The sequence below is a fragment of the Lissotriton helveticus genome, chromosome 5_1 (assembly GCF_964261635.1).
Source record: "Lissotriton helveticus chromosome 5_1, aLisHel1.1, whole genome shotgun sequence".
Classification (NCBI taxonomy): Eukaryota; Metazoa; Chordata; class Amphibia; order Caudata; family Salamandridae; genus Lissotriton; species Lissotriton helveticus.
In genome coordinates, this window is record NC_136065.1 from 25,169,202 (window position 1) to 25,190,570 (window position 21,369).

General features: G+C 44.8%; 1 protein-coding gene across 4 annotated transcripts in view; it reads left to right on the forward strand.

Annotated features, from left to right (window-relative positions):
- SYNGAP1 (synaptic Ras GTPase activating protein 1) overlaps positions 1-21,369 on the forward strand; it is a 758,031-nt gene that overhangs the window by 235,189 nt on the left and 501,473 nt on the right. For all 4 annotated transcript variants that reach the window (XM_078641656.1, XM_078641652.1, XM_078641655.1 and 1 more), the window contains exon 2: positions 721-812. In XM_078641656.1, coding sequence (XP_078497782.1) covers positions 777-812 — 36 coding nt within the window. In that variant the 5' untranslated portion in view covers positions 721-776. The remainder of the gene's footprint in view (positions 1-720; positions 813-21,369) is intronic.

Consider the following 21,369-nt stretch of genomic DNA (forward strand, 5'->3'; position numbering starts at 1 on the left):
GCAGGTTTGGTGACTGGTCCTTGTTTCAGGAGGCTCCTGGCAGACTTGGTGTCTTACCCTTCTTCCAGCTAGTTATTGAGAGATCTTTATTGCCTTCTAGCAGGTTTGGTGACTGGTCTTCGTTTCTGCAGGCTCCCGGCAGACTTGGTATCTTACCCTTCTTCCAGCTAGTTATTGAAAGATCTTGATGCCTTCTAGCATGTTTGGTGACTGCTCTTCGTTTCAGCAGGCTCCCGGCAGACTTGGTGTCTTACCCTTCTTCCAGCTAGTTATTGAAAGGTCTTGATGCCTTCTAGCAGGTTTGGTGACTGGTCCTTGTTTCAGGAGGCTCCTGGCAGACTTGGTGTCTTACCCTTCTTCCAGCTAGGTATTGAATCGTCTTGATGTCTTCTAGCGGGTTTGGTGACTGGGCCTCGTTTCAGCTGGCTCCTGGCAGACTTAGAGCCTGATTTAGATCTCGGTGGAGGAGTTTCTCCATCACAATGGGGACGAATATTCCATCTGCCGAAATATAAATCCCATTATATCCTATGGGATTTCATTTTGGCGGATGGGTCATTCGTCACTGTTGTGAAGGAGTAATCCCACTGCCAAGATCTAAATCAGGCCCTTAGTGTCGTACCTTGTTGAAAGGTCTTGATGTCTTCTCGCTGCCAATGTAAACACTGTAAATTGACTGTACATTGTCAGCGTTCTGATCCTTGTGTCTCTCTTTTTCAGATTATCACATTGCTCGCTCCCGAAGGAAGAGTGTACCGGCTGCGAAGCAGTACAGCATGGACCCCCCACCTGCGGCCCCCTTCCGGCCTTCGGTAAGAAACTCCTGCTACACTCTCACTGCGTTGAGACGTTCCTCGGTCGCCAACTGTCTCCTTTTAATTTCTGGCTTATTCTCTCCTCTAACTAGTATTTTGTTCCTATACTCATTATATTTCTCGCTCTATTTTTTCCTTTTTTGTGGTATGCTAGGTTTGCTTTGCATTTCCCGTACCACATTTGAAATGTAGTTACTTTTACACGTTGACTTGCTCACCAGTCAAGGACTCAGGAAGGACTTTTGTAGTAATAACGTCCGCAACACCAGTGTAGGTGTAAGTAGAAGAAGTTTATTATGGCACATTATGCAGCATGCGCAGCAGCCAACTTCACACGACAGCAACTGACAACTCTCTGTTCAAAACTGTATTCTAATTAGAACATTACAATAGAACCTAAGAGCAACATTCCAGGAAAAGCTAGAACACTACATTATCCTCTTCCCTACAATAAATTCAAAACAGGAAAGGAAAGATAAAAACAAAGGGAGGAAAAAAAAAAAATATATATATATATATATATATATATATAAATAAAAGAGAAATTTCAAATTTTAGCAGGAATAACCATTAACGATATCTAGCAGGATATCTAGCAGGAACTTTAGCAGGAATAACCATCAACGATATCTAGCAGGAACACAACGTTGACGAGTACTCGTAAGTAAGCCCTCATTAGGAAGAGACTGATCATTACTTCCACAAACATCAGAGTAACAATTAGATGCATCTTTACTGGCACAAGCATCCGAAGAAGAGGACAAATCTTTTCCATGAACAACATTAGAAATGGAAGAATGATTAGATTGTTTGGTAACTTTAACGACTCTTGCAACATTCCACCAGTTCTTAAAATTCACCCTTGTAGCATTTTTCCACAAACTTTGTCTATCGTGAAAAGTTCCGAGAATTTAAAACCACCTTTGCTTCTACGAATAGGTATTTTGATGCGAACCTTGTCACTGACAGCAAAGTCCTGCGAAATTGCTCTTTTCCTTGAATCAAAAAACCATTTTTGTTTTACTTGAGCCTGAGTCACATTGTGTCTCACTACCTCATCCACATTTCCTAAGGAATTTAATTTCACCCATTGTGACATCCACCCAGGACAAATCTTAAGAACAAGGTTTCCGTCCACAGAGCAGTTCATAAGGAGACACCTTTGTGGAGGAATGAGGCGTAGTGCGATAGAACAATAACATGGATCTAACAGCGTTTTGTACATTACACTTCTGAGATAAAGCCCACTGCACACAGTTGTTTAACACTCTGTTCATGCGCTCCACCAAACCGTTTGTTTGTGGATGATAAAGAGCGCTTTTGGAGTGACTAATAACACTTTGATTTAAAAACGAATTGAATTCTTGACTAACAAATTGCACCCTGTTATCACTCACAATAGAAGAGGGAAAACCCTCACGTAAGAATAAGTCTTTCAAAAAATCGATAACATTTTTCGAATTAGGGTCACTTATGAACCGTACTTCTGGCCATTTCGAATAATAATCAATGGTGACTATAGCATACCTAGAGGTAGAAGGCAATAAATAAAACGGTCCAACCAAATCAATCCCAATTTTCTCCCAGGGTCTGTCAGGAAGACAAATAGGTTGAAGAGGTGGAGAACGTATTTTAAGACTCTTCTCTGCACTCGAACACACCACACATTCCTCAACGATCATGTCAATATCCTTGTCCATTTGCGGCCACCAAAAATGTTCACGAGCCCTTCTCTTAGTTCGGGTTTTTCCCAGATGTCCTTCATGAGCTCCCTTCACGATTCTTACTCTGAGCACATCCGGAGGTATCAATCTGTCACCACGTACTAAGAGTCCTCCCTCAACGGAAAGTTCATGACCAACTTTCACAAAAGTTTGTAAAGAATACAGAACATTTTTCTCTTTTGGCCAACCATTCCTCACACACTTAATAACTTCTTCAAGAAGAACATCCTTAGAGAGTTGTTCTCTCCACTCAGCTTCACTAATAGAACACATGTCATCCGAACCCAGAGACGCAACAAAACAATCCTCATCATCATAATCCTCCTCGCCATCATTCTCGCACTCGGAAACCAGCGGATGTCTAGAGAAATAATCCGCCCTAACATTCTTGTTTCCTGGAATATACATTATCTCAAAGTCATACTGTAACAACTTTGTAGAAAGGCGAGCAATTCTAGGGGTGTGTTCTTTCAATTTATCTCCAGAGAGAATGGAAACTAACGGGCTATGATCAGTTCTTAACTGGAAATGTTTACCCCAAATGTAAGGACTGAATTTTCTTATAGCCCACCAACACGCCAAAAGTTCTCTCTCAATAACAGCGAAATTAAATTCTGTTCCACGCAACACCCTGGAGGCATAACCCAAAGTTTGTTCAGAACCATTAACCTTCTGAGTGAGAACAGCTCCCAAACCTACCCCACTTGCATCCACTGTAATAGTGCACATAACATTAGGATCAAAAGGTTTAAGAATTCTTGTGCCTACAAGTTGCTTCTTAATCCATGTGAAAACAGAATCACAGTGTTCATCCCAAACAAAAGGAACTTCCCTCTTGAGCATATTAGAAAGGGGTTGTACTTTCGATGCATAGTCAGGTATAAATCGTGAATAAAATTCACATAAGCCAACAAAGGATTTCAGACCAACTTTGTCTTTAGGAGGGGAACTATCAACTATAGCCTTAACCAGACCTGGCCTTGGTTTTACACCTTGTTCAGACAAAATATGACCCAAATACTCCACTTTTTGAGTCCTGAAAACACACTTTTCTTTCTTCAAAACCACTGCAGCATTCCGCAAAGCTTTCAGTACTCTAAACATAGTATTATCATGCGAATCACAAGTGGGACCATGGACTAAAATGTCATGCTGAAAGACAACCACACCTTTAACGTTTTTCAACAGATTGGACATTATCCTCTGAAAGACCGCTGCCGCAGAGGCCAATCCAAATGGCATGCGACAGTACTGAAAAGAACCGATGGGAGAAACAAAAGCGGTAAGATGCCTTGAAGATGGATCCAATACGACTTGATGATAAGCCAAACCCAAGTCCAGCTTGCTAAACCACTTTGACCGATTTATCAAAGACAACATGTCAGGAATTTTAGGAAGGGGATGCGTGTCCACCCAAATATTTTTATTGAGACAGCGCAAATCCACACATACACGAAGATCGCCATTTTTCTTCTTAGCAACGACCGAGGGAGAAAGCCAAAGGGACGACTCAATTGTCTCGATGATCCCTTTCTTGCAAAGACCATTAAGTTCCTGTTCCAACTGGTCCCTAACACTAAATGGTACATTTCTTAACCTGTGTTTAACCGGAATAGCATTGTCTTTCACTCTAATGGTATGCATAAATCCTTTTACCTCACCAAGTTCATCACCAAAAACCGACGGGAAACGTTCCACTAATTTGTCCACAAAATCATCAGTTTGGACGACAGAAATAGGATCCTTAGTGCCCGGCCTAAGCACCATCTTAAACAAACCTTGATGAAACCATCTGAGAATATTCAACCATTTGATGGCTACATAGATTTTACAAAAAATCTTTCTTCCTCTAAACTCCAGCGTGTCCTCAAAATAACCTGCAAGCTCAATTTTTCTACCCTCGTAAGACACAGGGGACCTATCTGGTGGTTGTAATTCACGACTTCCCCAAATTTCATTAAAAAGTTCTTGAGTCAATATAGTTCTCCTCGCTCCAGAGTCAACCAATAAACACACAACTTTATCACCAATTCCTATATCGGTGTATGGATCAACACATTCTGTAGCCAATTCCGAACCACCAGACAAATCTCCCACGGCAACCACCATGTCTCTCAAATCATCTTGAATATTACTAAAATCATGTTGCTTGTATTCAGACACACCCACATTAGCAACCGATGACCCATTTTGTTTGTTGTCTTGAACATGCGCTAAATTACTCTTCACATTCTGACATACTTTGGCAAAGTGTCCTAACTTCCCACACAGTCTACATTTTAATTTAATTTAAAGGAGTTTGTAAAGCGCCTGGTGACGCCTCCCGTCGTGTCCCCGCGCTGTGGAGCGAGCATAATAGAAGAACAGAGAGAGCACAATCACAAAGTAAAGAGGCAAGTTTTCAACTTCTTTCTAAAAGAGGACTCATTAATCTCTAGCCTGATATCCAGAGGCAGGAGGTTCCAGTGCCTAGCCGCTAAAGTGCGGAATGATCTACCTCCCATTCTAGCTTTTTTGGGGCAGGCAGTTCTGAGCAGACCCATTCCTTTGGATCTGAGTGGTCTATTGGGTTCATACAAAGATGCCAGATCCAACATATAGGCCGGTGCTCTGTGATGGATTATCCTGTGGCACCATAGCATAGCTTTAAAAACAATCCTCTTACTAATAGGCAGCCAATGGAGGGCTGCCAGAGAGGGTCGTGAGGGGGCTCTGCGGGGAAGCCTTAACACCAGGCGTGCTGCCGAATTTTGTAGAACCTGTAGTTTCTTAATGTTTTTCTCCGATGTACCCAGGAGCAGTACATTCCCATAATCAATGCGGGAAGTTATTAATGCCTGCACCATGGTACGTCTGGAGTTAAGAGGTAACAGGTCAAGGGTGCGATTGAGCGTTTTCATCACCCCAAAGCATTTGCCTACAGTTTTCTTTATATGGCTATCAAAGGACAGCTTGTTGTCAACCCAGACGCCTAGATTCTTCGCCTCTCGGTTAGGAGGAGGCAGAGGACCCAAGCAACTGGGCCACCATTCAGCTGTCCATTTGGCCTCATTGCCTCCAATAATGAGGACCTCCGTTTTTGTACCGTTCAGTTTTAAGCAATGCTCTGTCATCCAAGTGGCCAGCTTAGTCATGCAGGCATTAAAGTTATCAGCTTCCATGGACGGGGCTTGGGTCAGAGATATAAAAAGTTGCGTATCGTCGGCGTAAGAGACAAGCTCCACGCCGAACGATTGCACCACCTCTGCCAGGGGGGCCATGTACAGATTGAACAGGGTGGGACTCAGGGCCGAGCCCTGAGGTACCCCCTGTTCAAGCAGCACCCTGTCTGAGAGGGAAGTCCCTCTTTGGACTTGAAAGCTCCTATTGATCCCAGTGCCTTATTAGTGACTCCAGCTTTGTTTAGACACTGTAGCAAGATGGAGTGTGCTACAGTGTCAAACGCGGCACTGAGATCGAGCATGATGAGGGCCATAGTCTTGCCCCCGTCTGCCCCCTCTCGTAAGGTTTCCGTGGCCCTCAGGAGAGCTGTCTCCGTAGAGAAACCAGATCTGAAACCCGACTGGGACTTATGGAAGACATTATGGGCCTCAAGGTGTTCCATGAGTTGATTGTTGGCAATTTTCTCAGCTAGCTTAGCCACATAGGGTAGCAAGGATATTGGCCGGAGGTTATCCATTGTGTCTTGGCTGATATTCGGCTTTTTTTTAATTGGTAACACTACTGCTTGTTTCCATTCCGTCGGCAAACAGGCAGTGAAGAAGGAGATCTGCAGTAAGTGTCTGAAGTGAGGTTCTAATGCCGGGAAAGCTTCAGCTAAGATTTTAGGAGGCGCCGGGTCTCGGGGAGACCCCGATTTGATTTTATTGCACAATTTAGACAGGACTTCATAAGGGGGAACTTCAAAAGATTTTAGGCACTCAGGTGTATTTACACGGTTGTCATTTTCAGTAAAGTCCGTGGCCGGCTCTGGCTGATTGGAGAAACTTGTATAGATTTTATTAATTTTGGCCGAAAAGTATTGTGCAATTTTATTACAAGATTCCACAGAATCATTTTGGGCGGAGGAAGTCACATCCACTATAGATATTTCTTTATATATCTGAAACAGTTCCCTAGAGGAGTTGCCTTCTTCCATGATACGAGTATGATAGTGTTCTGCCTTGGCCAGACGTATTGATTTATAGTATTCTCTCTGTGCTGCTTTATACTGCATTTTAGTATCTGCACAGAAGTTCTGGCGCCAAGCTCTCTCAAGTTTTTTGCATTCCGTCTTCAAAGTTTGCAGTGCTTGGCCAAACCAGGGAGCATCTTTTTTTGATCTCCTAGCATTGGTCAGGGTGCGACTGGGGGCAGTAATGTCAAGAGCCTTAGTGACGATATTATTTAAGTTCTTGTTAGCTGCCTCACAGTCGTCCTTTTTAGCAGGACAAGGACGCCCCAATTTAAAATGTGGACAATTGCCACTTTAAAACAAATATTGGTTTGCTTGAAAAACCTATTTTCTATACGTGTAGACACATTGTTTTTACCTTCCTTAACTTTAACAACACTCACACATCATCTTTAGTTGTTGCTGAAGGCAATTTTTCTTCTAATTCTTTGACAGACAATTTGGAAAACTCAATACTTTTAGCAACACATACTGTTTCCTCAAGTGTGGGCACGCCTAAAGATAGTAACTTCTGCTGGATACTGTTGTCCACGCATTTACAGATATATTGGTCTCTTATCATTTGATCTCTGAAAGTCTCAAACTGACACTCCACACTCAGCATTCACAAAGCAGAAACAACTTTACTTCTGTAGTGCATCCTCTGAGCATCTTACTCTCAACAGTTAACAGAAGTAGTACACAGACATCCATGAATCCAGTCACGGGCCCTGTACATCTCTGTCTGTGTCATTGTCCATTTACTTTGACATAAGTGTTCAACAAAACCGCTACAAAATCATCACTTCAAAATCATCTGTAAAACATGTCATGTATAATAGTCCACCCTGCATCAACTAATGTGCATCCTTCAATTATAGATTATATTCATCCATTTTCTATAGAGCTTGGAATTCACAGTACTCAGAAATGTGTCACAGAATCCCAGTCTACTCAGACAATATATATATTTAATGTGCATGGGAACATTTTAATAAATACGGATTTGCACTTTCCCTACATGCACATCACCCAGTGAAGCATCAGCAAACTCTCAGGGCCTGATTTAGATCTTGGCGGACGGGTTACCCTGTCACAACGGTAACAGATATCCCAACCACCAAAATATAAATCCCATTATATGCATTGGGATTTATATTTTGCCGGACGAGATATCTGTCACCATGGTGAGGGAGTAACCCCTCTGACGAGGTCTAAATCCAGCCTTCGTCACTTTTCATGATTGTAGATTGGAAGCTTGCAGCTCTAAATGTCCCTCACACTGTAGATCTTCATATGAAGTGCATGGTGATGCACTTGAAGAATGAATATTCCTTCACTATCCACACACTTTGACATGCTTTGACACCAGAGGAGCATGGTAGTGCCAGGAGGCTGGGCTGACAGGGCGGTGTGTGGGCCTGTCTTCATGGGCAGCCCAGCTGTCGCCAACCGATCCTGTGAGAGTCACCAGGAGACCTCTCCGACGCTCCCCACATGTGGGGGGCTAGGAGTACACACTTTGACATGCTTTGACACCAGAGGAGCATGGAAGTGCCGGAAGGCTGGGCTGACAGGGCGGTGTGTGGGCCTGTCTTCATGGTCTGGCTTGGCAGCCCAGCTGTCGCCAAACAATCCTGTGAGAGTCACTGGGAGACCTCTCCGACTCTCCCCATATGTGGGGGGCTAGGAGTACACACTTTGACATGCTTTGACACCAGAGGAGCATGGAAGTGCCGGAAGGCTGGGCTGACAGGGCGGTGTGTGGGCCTGTCTTCATGGTCTGGCTTGGCAGCCCAGCTGTCGCCAAACAATCCTGTGAGAGTCACCAGGAGACCTCTCCGACGCTCCCCACATGTGGGGGGCTAGGAGTACACACTTTGACATGCTTTGACACCAGAGGAGCATGGTAGTGCCAGGAGGCTGGGCTGACAGGGCGGTGTGTGGGCCTGTCTTCATGGGCAGCCCAGCTGTCGCCAAACAATCCTGTGAGAGTCACTGGGAGACCTCTCCGACTCTCCCCATATGTGGGGGGCTAGGAGTACACACTTTGACATGCTTTGACACCAGAGGAGCATGGAAGTGCCGGAAGGCTGGGCTGACAGGGCGGTGTGTGGGCCTGTCTTCATGGTCTGGCTTGGCAGCCCAGCTGTCGCCAAACAATCCTGTGAGAGTCACTAGGAGACCTCTCCGACTCTCCCCACATGTGGGGGGCTAGGAGTACACACTTTGACATGCTTTGACATCAGAGGGGCATGGAAGTGCCGGAAGGCTGGGCTGACAGGGCGGTGTGTGGGCCTGTCTTCATGGGCAGCCCAGCTGTCGCCAAACAATCCTGTGAGAGTCACTGGGAGACCTCTCCGACTCTCCCCATATGTGGGGGGCTAGGAGTACACACTTTGACATGCTTTGACACCAGAGGAGCATGGAAGTGCCGGAAGGCTGGGCTGACAGGGCGGTGTGTGGGCCTGTCTTCATGGGCAGCCCAGCTGTCGCCAAACAATCCTGTGAGAATCACTGGGAGACCTCTCCGACTCTCCCCACATGTGGGGGGCTAGGAGTACACACTTTGACATGCTTTGACATCAGAGGGGCATGGAAGTGCCGGAAGGCTGGGCTGACAGGGCGGTGTGTGGGCCTGTCTTCATGGGCAGCCCAGCTGTCGCCAAACAATCCTGTGAGAGTCACTGGGAGACCTCTCCGACTCTCCCCATATGTGGGGGGCTAGGAGTACACACTTTGACATGCTTTGACACCAGAGGAGCATGGAAGTGCCGGAAGGCTGGGCTGACAGGGCGGTGTGTGGGCCTGTCTTCATGGGCAGCCCAGCTGTCGCCAAACAATCCTGTGAGAGTCACCAGGAGACCTCTCCGACGCTCCCCACATGTGGGGGGCTAGGAGTACACACTTTGATTGGGCAGAAGTTGTGTGATTCCACAGAAAAGCATATGTCCTCCACACAGCTGTGACAATGTTGTTTATTTATCTGGCTGCCTGAGCTTGAATTTCAGGGGCACACACATGACACTGTAGTGCTGTTGAAGTGTCTGAGATTATTTCTGATGTTTTTTCTGGCAGCAGCACAGATGGGTGGAGGGCATGGATTCTAGGCCTGGCTTGAGAGTGCGACCTTGTACTCTACACCATTATTATTCTACAGTTCTTTGCTTCAACACAGTGCATATCTATTCCATGCTCCCCCCTTTCATGTTCCATCCCATACCACATTCATTTAAAGCCAGCCCTATTGGCATTGCCGATGCTTCTTTGGGCTGTTTGAGGGCCGTCTGGTGGGACGGTTTTTACTGTTGCTTCTCTGATATTGCCACAAGTATTGCCTGCAACAAGCACAAGCGAAGGCAAACTCCCACACCGCGCAAGCGTGTCTGTGCAAGTTCAGAACTGCCATGATGTGCTGATGGGGCCGCTTCAATGACAGTGATATTGTTGAAAGTGATATTAAAGAACGGATCATTCCTTTCCGTGCAACTTGACATAGAACATGCCGTTTCACAAGATAATCATGAGCCCGTGCTTGTGGTGCACGGCCATCACCGACCCCACGAGAGGCATGGAGAGAGTTGTGATATTTCACCACCTGTGCATCAGGGAACACATGCACACTCCTGTCTCAACTACTCACACTAATAGTACAGTGCACATTCTAACGTAAATATACATTTATTGCACATACCCACCCACCCCCATTATTCGGTAGGTTAACATGATTAGCATTGGACTGCAAGCTTGGCTCAATAAAGTGGAAACTTGTCGCCTCATGGGGTTATTGAAAAATGTTGACATAACACATGGACTGACATGTTCCAGTGCCCAGGTATCGGCAAGGTGTTCACGTTTAGTTAAAGCCCAGCTGCACTCACAGGGCAGTAACGAACGGTCCACGTGCCTTTTTCATTTAACGGGGGCAGAACATGGCTCCGCCTCTGGACCAACCCTAGTCTGAAGGGCAGTCTGCAGGAAGACTTCCTGACAATCCCAATCCACCTCTTCTACCCGTGGCCCTTTCCTCTGAGCGGTGACTGGGCCCGAGCCAGTACCTAATTTGAACCGGTGGTTTCTGGCGCTCAGCACCAGCACTTAATTGTCAACACCGGTGCTTGTGACAGCCTGCCGCAAGGTGGCGGCATCTGGCTAATTTTGAGATGACCACAACAACAGTTAATTATTGAGAGGGCCCTGGCACTTATATTTGTTTACAAATTAAGCACTATTTACATCGGATCTGAGATATATCTAGGTCTTAGGCACACCCTAGTGCATACAGATTGTTCTTTTGTGCACCAGGTAGGCCCTGCATGGACTACCTAATACCAGCAGCAGATATGGACAGTGATAACCGTCAGTATATACTAGCAGCAGACCTAGACAGAGCTAGCATCAGCATATACTAACCAGCTGATATGGACAGAGATAGCCGTCAGCATATACTAGCAGCAGACATGGACAGAGATAGCTGTCAGCATATACTAGCAGCAGGCATGGACAGAGATAGCCGTCAGCATATACTAGCAGCAGACATGGACAGAGCTAGCATCAGCATATACTAGCAGCAGACATGGATAGAGATAGCTGTCAGCATATACTAGCAGCAGATATGGACAGAGATAGCTGTCAGCATATACTAGCAGCAGACATGGACAGAGATAGCTGTCAGCATACACTAGCAGCAGGCATGGACAGAGATAGCTGTCAGCATACACTAGCAGCAGGCATGGACAGAGATAGCCGTCAGCATATACTAGCAGCAGACATGGACAGAGCTAGCATCAGCATATACTAACCAGCTGATATGGACAGAGATAGCCGTCAGCATATACTAGCAGCAGACATGGACAGAGCTAGCATCAGCATATACTAGCAGCAGGCATGGACAGAGATGGCTGCCAGCATATACTAACCAGCAGCAGATATGGACCGAGATAGCCGTCAGCATATACTAGCAGCAGACATGGACAGAGATAGCCGTCAGCATATACTAGCAGCAGACATGGACAGAGCTAGCATCAGCATATACTAGCAGCAGGCATGGACAGAGATGGCTGTCAGCATATACTAACCAGCAGCAGATATGGACCGAGATAGCCGTCAGCATATACTAGCAGCAGATATGGACAGAGATAGCTGTCAGCATATACTAGCAGCAGACATGGACAGAGCTAGCATCAGCATATACTAGCAGCAGGCATGGACAGAGATGGCTGTCAGCATATACTAACCAGCAGCAGATATGGACCGAGATAGCCGTCAGCATATACTAGCAGCAGATATGGACAGAGATAGCTGTCAGCATATACTAACCAGCAGCAGATATGGACCGAGATAGCCGTCAGCATAAGCTATTGAATTGAATTGAAAGAATATTTGTATAGCGCCATACTACCCGGAGGCCTCGTAGCGCTTCAGAACCAAGAGTGACAATTCAGTGAAGACATTAGTTGAAAAGATGTGTCTTCAGGTGTTTACGGAAGGCAGTGAGGTTGTGTATCTCTCTTAAAGACTGGGGGAGAGCGTTCCACGATTTAGCCGCTAGATGTGAGAAGGAGCGGCCCCCCCATCTTGCTTTCTTTATCTTTCTAGTGGAGGCTAGAAATTGGTTGCTAGATCGGAGCGATCTAGAAGGAAGATAGAGTGGTATTAATGAGTGGAGGATTTTAGGGCCTGTTTTCCAAATGGCTTTATGAGCTATGCACAGTGTTTTAAACTAGCAGCAGACATGGACAGAGCTAGCATCAGCATATACTATCAGCATACATGAACAGAGATAGCTATCATCATATACTAGCAGCAGACATGGACAGAGATAGCATCAGCATAACTAGCAGCAGACATGGACAGAGATAGCATCTGCATATACTAGCAGCTGACATGGACAGAGATAGCTGTCAGCATATACTAGCAGCAGACATGGACAAAAATAGCATCAGCATAACAAGCAGCAGACATGGCCAGAGCTATCATCATCATATACTAGCAGCAGACATGGACAGAGATAGCTATCAGCATATACTAGCAGCAGACCTGGCAGAGATAGCATCAGCATATACTAGCAGCAGACATGGACAGAGACGGCATCAGCATATACTAGCAGCAGACATGGACAGAGATAGCATAAGCATATGCTAGCAGCAGACAAACTAGCAGCAGACATGGACAGAGATCGCTATCCACATGGACAGAGATAGCTGGCAGCATATACTAGCAGCAGACATGGACAAAGATAGCATCAGCATACACTAGCTGCAGACATGGACAGAGATACCTACTAGCATGTACTAGCTGCAGACATGGACAGAGACAGCATCAGCATACACTAGCAGCAGACATGGACAGAGATAGCTGTCAGCATATACTAGCAGCAGGCATGGATAGAGATAGCTGTCAGCATATACTAGCAGCAGACATGGACAGAGATAGCTGTCAGCATATACTAGCAGCAGGCATGGATAGAGATAGCTGTCAGCATAGACTAGCTGCATACATGGACAGAGATAGCTGCCAGCATATACTAACTAGCAGCAGACATGGACAGAGATAGCTGTCAGCATATACTAACTAGCAGCAGACATGGACAGAGATAGCTGTCAGCATATACTAGCAGCAGACATGGACAGAGATAGCTGTCAGCATATACCAGCCGCAGGCATGGATAGAGATAGCTGTCAGCATATACTAGCAGCAGACATGGACAGGGATAGCTGTCAGCATATACTAGCAGCAGACATGGACAGAGATAGCTGTCATCATATACTAGCAGCAGACATGGACAGCGATAGCTGTCAACATATACTAGCAGCAGGCATGGACAGAGATGGCTGTCAGCATATACTAGCAGCAGACATTGACAGAGATAGCTGTCAGCATATACTAGCAGCAGACATGGACAGAGATAGCTGTCAACATATACTAGCAGCAGGCATGGACAGAGATGGCTGTTAGCATATACTAGCAGCAGACATGGACAGAGATAGCATAAGCATATACTAGCAGCAGACAAACTAGCAGCAGACATGGACAGAGATCGCTAACCGCATGGAAAGAGATAGCTATCAGCATATACTAGCAGCAGAAATGGACAGCGATATCATCAAAATATACTAGCAGCAGACATTAACAGAGATGGCTGTCAGCATATACTAGCAACAGACATGGATAGAGATAGCTGTCAGCATATACTAGCCACAGACATGGATAGAGATAGCTGTCAGCATATACTAGCAGCAGACATGGACAGAGATATCTGTCAGCATATACTAACTAGCAGCAGACATGGACAGAGATAGTTGTCAGCATATACTAACTAGCAGCAGACATGAACAGAGATAGCTGTCAGCATATACTAACTAGCAGCAGACATGGGCAGAGATAGCTGTCAGCATATACTAACTAGCAGCAGACATGGACAGAGATAGCTGTCAGCATATACTAACTAGCAGCAGACATGGACAGAGATAGCTCTCAGCATATACTAACTAGCAGCAGACATGGACAGATATAGCTGTCAGCATATACTAGCAGCAGACATGGATAGAGATAGCTGTCAGCATATACAAACTAGCAGCAGACATGGACAGAGATAGCTGTCAGCATATACTAACTAGCAGCAGACATGGACAGAGATAGCTGTCAGCATATACTAACTAGCAGCAGACATGGACAGAGATAGCTGTCAGCATATACTAGCAGCAGACATGGACAGAGATAGCTGTCAGCATATACTAGCTGCAGACATGGACAGACATACCTATCAGCATACACTAGCAGCAGACATGGACAGAGATAGCTGTCAGCATATACTAGCAGCAGACATGGACAGAGATAGCTGTCGGCATACACTAGCAGCAGACATGGACAGAGATAGCTGTCCGCATATGCACTGCGCACGCTTAGGAATGACTTGTCTGAAACTTTGGACAAAAACAAAACACATAATGTGAGCAAATAGGGTGTATTATAGGGTATAGTTGTGTGACCTGACCATGTAATACACTGCCTACCCCTTTAGAACCAGACAGGTTAGACCCTTAGCTCAACCCTGAGGAGCTGAGGAGCTGTGGCTCTGAGCCGTCAGGCTTAACGATAGTACCCTGACCTACCTGGGACTACCGACGGGAATATGCGAGGTCACACGGGCTCGGACTGGGTGGATGCGCTTCGGGACAGAAACTGTCTGTGAAAGCCCTATCGATGAATAGTTCTAGTAATAACTGGCTACATCAGATGTCACAAAGAGCCCCATCACAGCTACTCTTTACAACACTGTCCTGAGCGGTGCTCTCTGAAATTCTCTTAAAATGGGTGGTGCTTATGTCCATACTCACAGCAGTGACCATACTTCCTTTGATTGTGGACACTCGCCAAGGTGTCATCTCAAACCCCAATGTGAACTTACTCCACAAATGTTAGGTTTGGACTAGGACAGGGTTGTTGGCTGCAAGCAGCTTCCATTTTGCTGGCTTACAGCTGCTCGTTGCCTCATAGTTTTTCCTTAGCTGGGCTTGCACGGACTCCTCGTTTCCTGCTACAGGGGTCAACGAAGAGTAGTTAATGATTGCTTCATGGCCTTTGTGTCCACCCAATGCAGGCATAAGAGGTACCCTGGTGCTGGCATGGGGGGAGTTTCGGTAATCCCATGGGACCTTGTAGATAGCCTATTTTAGGTAGTCATTGGGTTCTCATAAATCTCTATTGGTTGTGGCTATGGTAATGCAGTATTTAGGTTTTTGATGGTTAGAGGTCTGATGTAGTCTGCTACTTCAGGCCCTGGAATGGAGGGCCATTGTCCATTCATATTTCTTGCGATAACCTAAGGGTGTCGAACGTTTTCGCAAACGTTTTCATTACTTCTTCAGCATATGTGGGTGACTCCAGCTCTTCCACTGGATATTTGCTGGTAATCAACCATGACTATGAGATGGTGGCCTTCGAGTAGAGTTGGAAAATCCGCAGTGAGTCTCATCCATTGCATAATGGGCGCGTCTTCTGAGATGTTAGTAGCTAGCACAGCTAAGTGCCCTACCGCTTGGCATAAGAGACAGTTGGCAACCATTTCTTCAACCAGGGGGTTGTAGATCAGGGAAACACACATTTTGCCTCAGATTCATTTTAGTCCTGGTAATCCCTTGGTAAGTCAGGTAGGCTGTCCGCAGCAGCCAACAGACTATTCATTGAGAGATTAGGAGTAAATCAACGTATGCAACTGACAGTTCATGACAAATTCGGTACATGGCTTGAATGTGTCTGCAAGCTTCAGGTGTTTTTCTGGGGTTGTTGCTTCATCTGAGGCCACCAATTATTTGTTGCAGGAGCCTCTTTGACATGGCCAAAACACTCATCGGTTTGGGATGGTTGATGTATTTCATCTAGGGTAATCACCTTTATCGAGAATCATCAGTCACCAGCCGGACATGTTCTTCAGTTTCCTGTGTTTGCTCTTTCTCTACCTCAGTAGCTGCTCAATAGTGATGAGTCAAATAGTCGGCAGCGTTGTCTTGGCCACTGTCTATGATCCTTGTGAGTATTGCCGCCAGCTTTTCATTGTATTGTTCAATGGAGCTTGTGTATACCGGTATGTTGTCGCCAACATTGAACATCCCTTGGAGGACTGATAACATTTCTCAAATACAGATTTGAAAACTTTCTGCAGCACTCAAAATGCCGAAATTTCATCTCTTGCAGCCCCACATCGGTAGAGAAGGCTGTAAGGTAGCGTGATTATTTGTCCAGGCAAAGCAGGTGATATCTTGACTTTAGGTCTATCTTAGAGATACTCTTTGCTCCATTATCTCAGGTATGTCATGAACCATGGGATTTGCATGGTGCTCTCCCAGAATGGCTTTGTTTGGCATCCTCATGTCAACGCAGAGGTGGACAGCTACCAGCTGCTTGAGCTTTCTGGGAACTACAATAGGTGATACCCACAGGGTGAGCTCTTCTTGATGATGCCTGCAGTCTTAGGTGTAGTGTAGTTCCTATATTCCCAATAGGCTCTGCGCATTGGAATAACATAAACGATAGTTTAGACGTAGGACTGAGGTCATCTAGGTCATCTAGGTCTCTATTGAATATGTTAGACTTAATTAGGTTTGCCAGCTAGCTCAGAGGTCACTAGAAACTTTCTCGAGTGAACAGGAAGGGGTTAACTTTCCTGAATAGACAAAAAGGGATTAGTTTCTGACAACCGCATAAACATGACAACTTTGCTCCCCCCAGAATAAGGAGTATATCTCCAGAGTCACGGAAAACAATAGACAGCTATTTCACTCAGTCAATCGTGCATGCTTAGTTTCACCAGGAGTGCAGAGAAATAGAGAGACGGGCGTTTTCAATAAAAGTTGTTATTTATTGAGCAGTCCTCTTTCTTGTGCAAGAGAAGTGAATTGCCACAATTGCAATACTTGTCATAAAGTAAAGTGCGTACAGTAAAAAGAGTATTATGAAATAATACTGTAAAAGCATTGATATGGTTTCTGAGCCATATGATACTTAAAACGGATAAAATACATACAATTATAAAAGTTGACTAAACGTGCTCAACTGGTGTTTCTAAAATACGCCTACCCCGGTGTACCTGACCTAAGCCTAATACGTGGGAAGGAGTAAGTGAGTTAAGATAGTTTTGCCAAGAATCTGTATCAAGAATTCTCTAAGGATCTAATCAGCTCCGTAGCTTGGTTATAGAATGAAGGAGGTCTTGTATCTCTCTCAGGACTCGATCTCCCAGCAACCCGCAAGGGTGACTGGAAACACTGGAGCTGGATTTCTCGGCAGGAGAAAAGACAGCGTCTCTCTCAGTGCGTCAATGGGAGGGTCGGCTTCCTTCGGCTCTCGCATCAGCTGGGCGTCGTTTTGCTTAAGGCAAATGCTGGTATATTTATACCTGGAAGGTGCCGAGTTTGACGTAAGGTTGGACATAAGACGTCACTAAGAACTTACAGTTCTTTCTGGCCTCCAGGAGTTCTTGGACAAATCAAAACAAAAGCAGGGGGAATTCCCGGGCTGCTGGAGGCTTGGTTTGTTTAAAGAACGCGTTGTACTTTCTAGGAGTCTATGGGAGTAGCCTTGCTGTATTTGGACTGCATTGGCTATGACTAAATATGGATATGATTCTTATGCCTTTATAAGGATATGATTTGTTATAACCACATAAGGGCATGAATCGGGAATATTTAATTAGGGTCCTAGATACGTTCACAACACCCACTCCACGTATAATGTCCATCATTACTAAGTACTAAGCAATACTAAACATATAACGATGCATGTGTTTTCCAACCCACCCCAAAATACATAAAATGCATTTGAAATGGTATATGGTATATACACGAAAGATGAGTATCATACTGTACGTTTTCAAGCAGTGGTATCATTCAGATAATGCATATATAAATATTGGCCGAATGAATTGCGAAAATTACATTTATGAAATGGCTCTTGATACAGAAGAGAAGTTCGAGACCATTTCATCACATATTTATACAACACTGTACATGTGCTAGAGGCTAAGTTAAAATATTGTTTCTAGAGTTTCCAAAAATAGAAGTACTGTTCTCTAAGAATAGTTCTACTTTAAGCATAGTACTATGTGCCAGAAAAAAGGTAAATATTTTGGAAATGGAAAAATTCTTTCGCTTTCAGGGACAAAAAATAGTTCCAATGTTTTCAGTAGTGTAGTTTATCAAAAACTGAAGGCCGAATTCAGAGTTCAGGGAACGCTGCGTACTCAAAAGTTATTCTCGTTGTTAGGAGAGAACATTAACTCAGATAGGGTGGCAAATAATTCATCTACAACAGTAGGTGAGAGTTCGACCAGGTTCGAAAAAGCTGAGATAGTGCATATGTGAGAATCATTGCCATCGTTGATTTCTACATCAGCAATGCTCATAGAAGGTTGTACCTGTGTGGTGCTGCTTTCATCTCGTACTTCACCGCCACCTAATCGTAATGGTGAGGTCTCAACGAATGCCGTCATCAGAATAGGTAGCCGCTGGGGACAACACATTGCATGAGCCGTTACCGAACCAAGCAAAGTATCGATATCCATTGGTACTGCTGATGGTAGTGTAAGACAGATGTCCAACACGCATTCTTCTCCGCATAGCAGACATCGAAGCACAGGTAAGATGCAATCTTGCAGGATTGGTCTGAATGAAAGAAACCAGGTAGTACTCAGATCTCTTAGCCGGGCAAAGCCGAGGACTTTAGTGATCCGTTCTCGGTATCGTATAGCCAGGATCGTTTCTTCCATTGTAGCCTGAGTTTTGTCTGTGGCTTGGCTTGCCATATCGGAGCAGAAGGAACAAAAATAATATTCCTGCTACGAGTCCCAAAAGAAGAGGCAGACCACCGAATACAGAATGCACGAAATTCGGGAAGATGCCCAGAACTGTTTCAAAGGTTGCTAACAGTCTCGAAAAAATTGTCTTAAATACATGTGCGATGCCACTGGTATCAGACATATTTAAGATTTGGCTTAACATTTCTACGAAATGGATGGGGCAATTTGTCGATAATAGGGTATGTATCTCTGCCGCTGTCCTTGCAACTTGCAGATCATACGTCTCTTTGGACGAGGTTAAAGGCACAGTTGTCTGTAAAAGAATAGACTTCATTCTGCTTAAAGTATCAATTCGAATAGAAGAGATATTCAGAGAAGGCCATATTGCTGCCTCCTTGTCTGGTTTGCTGTTTGGATACAATACTTGCATACAGCAGATGACCCTGGAAGTAAGGCCCAGAAGATAGGCTTTTTCCTGGCACCATGCCACAACAGCTGTGGTCACTTATTATAACGTAGCTGCTGTTGGAAAGCTGTCTGAAAAAAGGCTCTATCTGTGCTGCAGGGGTGCCGTGCAGGTGACACCAAAGGTTATTTGATGAACCTTCGCAGGCCCCATGCAAGTTAATACCTTGACACAGAAGTGTACCACTTAGTGAATTTTTACAGTTATTACCACTAAGAAATACCTCTTTTTTCCCTTCACTATAGCATCTATGTGTATAAGGTAAATTCCAGGTTGACTGGATGTATCCTTTACCCAACCTTTCATACAGGCCTGCTGGTATATACTTTTGTCAATATTGAAACTGAAAAGTTGTTATCGGAATTGTAATTGTACCATGTATTATCCATTCAAGTGACAGGTCTCTCTGACATTGTCAATGGTAATCTCTCAAGTTTTTCAATGCTCAGTACGTATAGTCTGCTCCTTTTTGTGCCAAAGAGATTTGTTTATCAGTAAGTTTAAAGATAGAAAATAATTACGTTTTGTTGATTAGACGCCATGACACGTAGCCTGAACGGAGGTTTTGCAACATCCAGCCTAGCTGTACAATAGAACGCAATTGGGACTGGCCATGTTGTAACATTAGCAGGTCCTGCTCTATTATATTAATAGCAGATGATACAATGCTGTCCAATGAATACATTCTGGAGGACAGAGTCGTTAACCCATTGTCCACTACAGACAGCGATTTTTCCAAATTAATACGATCAATTTCTCGTATTTTTTCAGCAGTTTCAATTTGCATTACTTTCCAAGCTTCGTTGTAAGCAGAATATATACCGGCGTATATGAAACGTTTTTGACGCTGTCTGCGAGGTCCCATTATGAAATCTCGCAAGTCAGCACCTTTTTTAAGTAAAGTCAAGTGTTGCTTAATTTCGGGCAGTGTCGATTTCTGTAGCCACTCAAGGCATAGTTTTCCTACACTATGGGCCCGATGTAGGTAAATCCATTTTACCGATTTTTAAATACCGAATTTTACCGATTTTTACAGATTCGGTATTTAAAAATCGGAAAATGATATGTAGGTAAAAAATCGGAAAAATATACCGAATCGGTAAAAATCGGTAACGGGTGATCTGTATTTACCGATCGGTATTACCGATCGGTAAATACCGATCGGTATTACAGATCGGTATTTCCAATGCATTCCTATGGGCCAAAAGTCCCATAGGAATGCATTGGAAATACCGATCTGTAATACCGATCTGTAATACCGATCGGTAATACCGATCGGTAATACCGATCGGTAAATACCGATCGGTATTACAAACAAACGTGCAGCAAACAAAAGTGAAACTGAACACAACAGCCAATCAGGTGCAACCACCCTCCCCCTTCCTCCCAGGAAGTGCCTGCCCAGCCAGGTGCAACTCATTAGAAAGTTCTGGAGACAGGCAGAGCAGAGCACACAGAGAGAGGAGCAGGGAGAGAGTTGTTTGTGTTGAAAACCCAGGAATAATGTCAAGCAGCAGTGAGAGAAAGAGAAAAATTAAGTTCAGCAACACTGAGCTTGAACTCCTAGTCGAGGAGGTGGTCAAGGTGCACACCCAACTATTTGGGAAGCTCTCCCTCACCATGGCTGAGTCAGCTAAGCGAAAGCTGTGGCTGCACATAGTGGAAAGGGTAAATGCAGTGGGAGTCACCAGCAGGAGCATGGAGGATTTAAAGAAGAGATTCTATGACCTCAGGAGCCAAACCAAGAGGAAGCTTGCAGAGCTGCATAAACAGGCTGGTGTCACTGGAGGAGGCAGGAATCCAGCACCCCCCCTGACTGAGCTGGAGGAGTTGGTGGCGTCTACCATCGAGCCAGACAGTGTGGTGGGACTGGGAGCAGTGGACAGCTCAGCCCGAGCCAAATCAAAAGGTAAGAT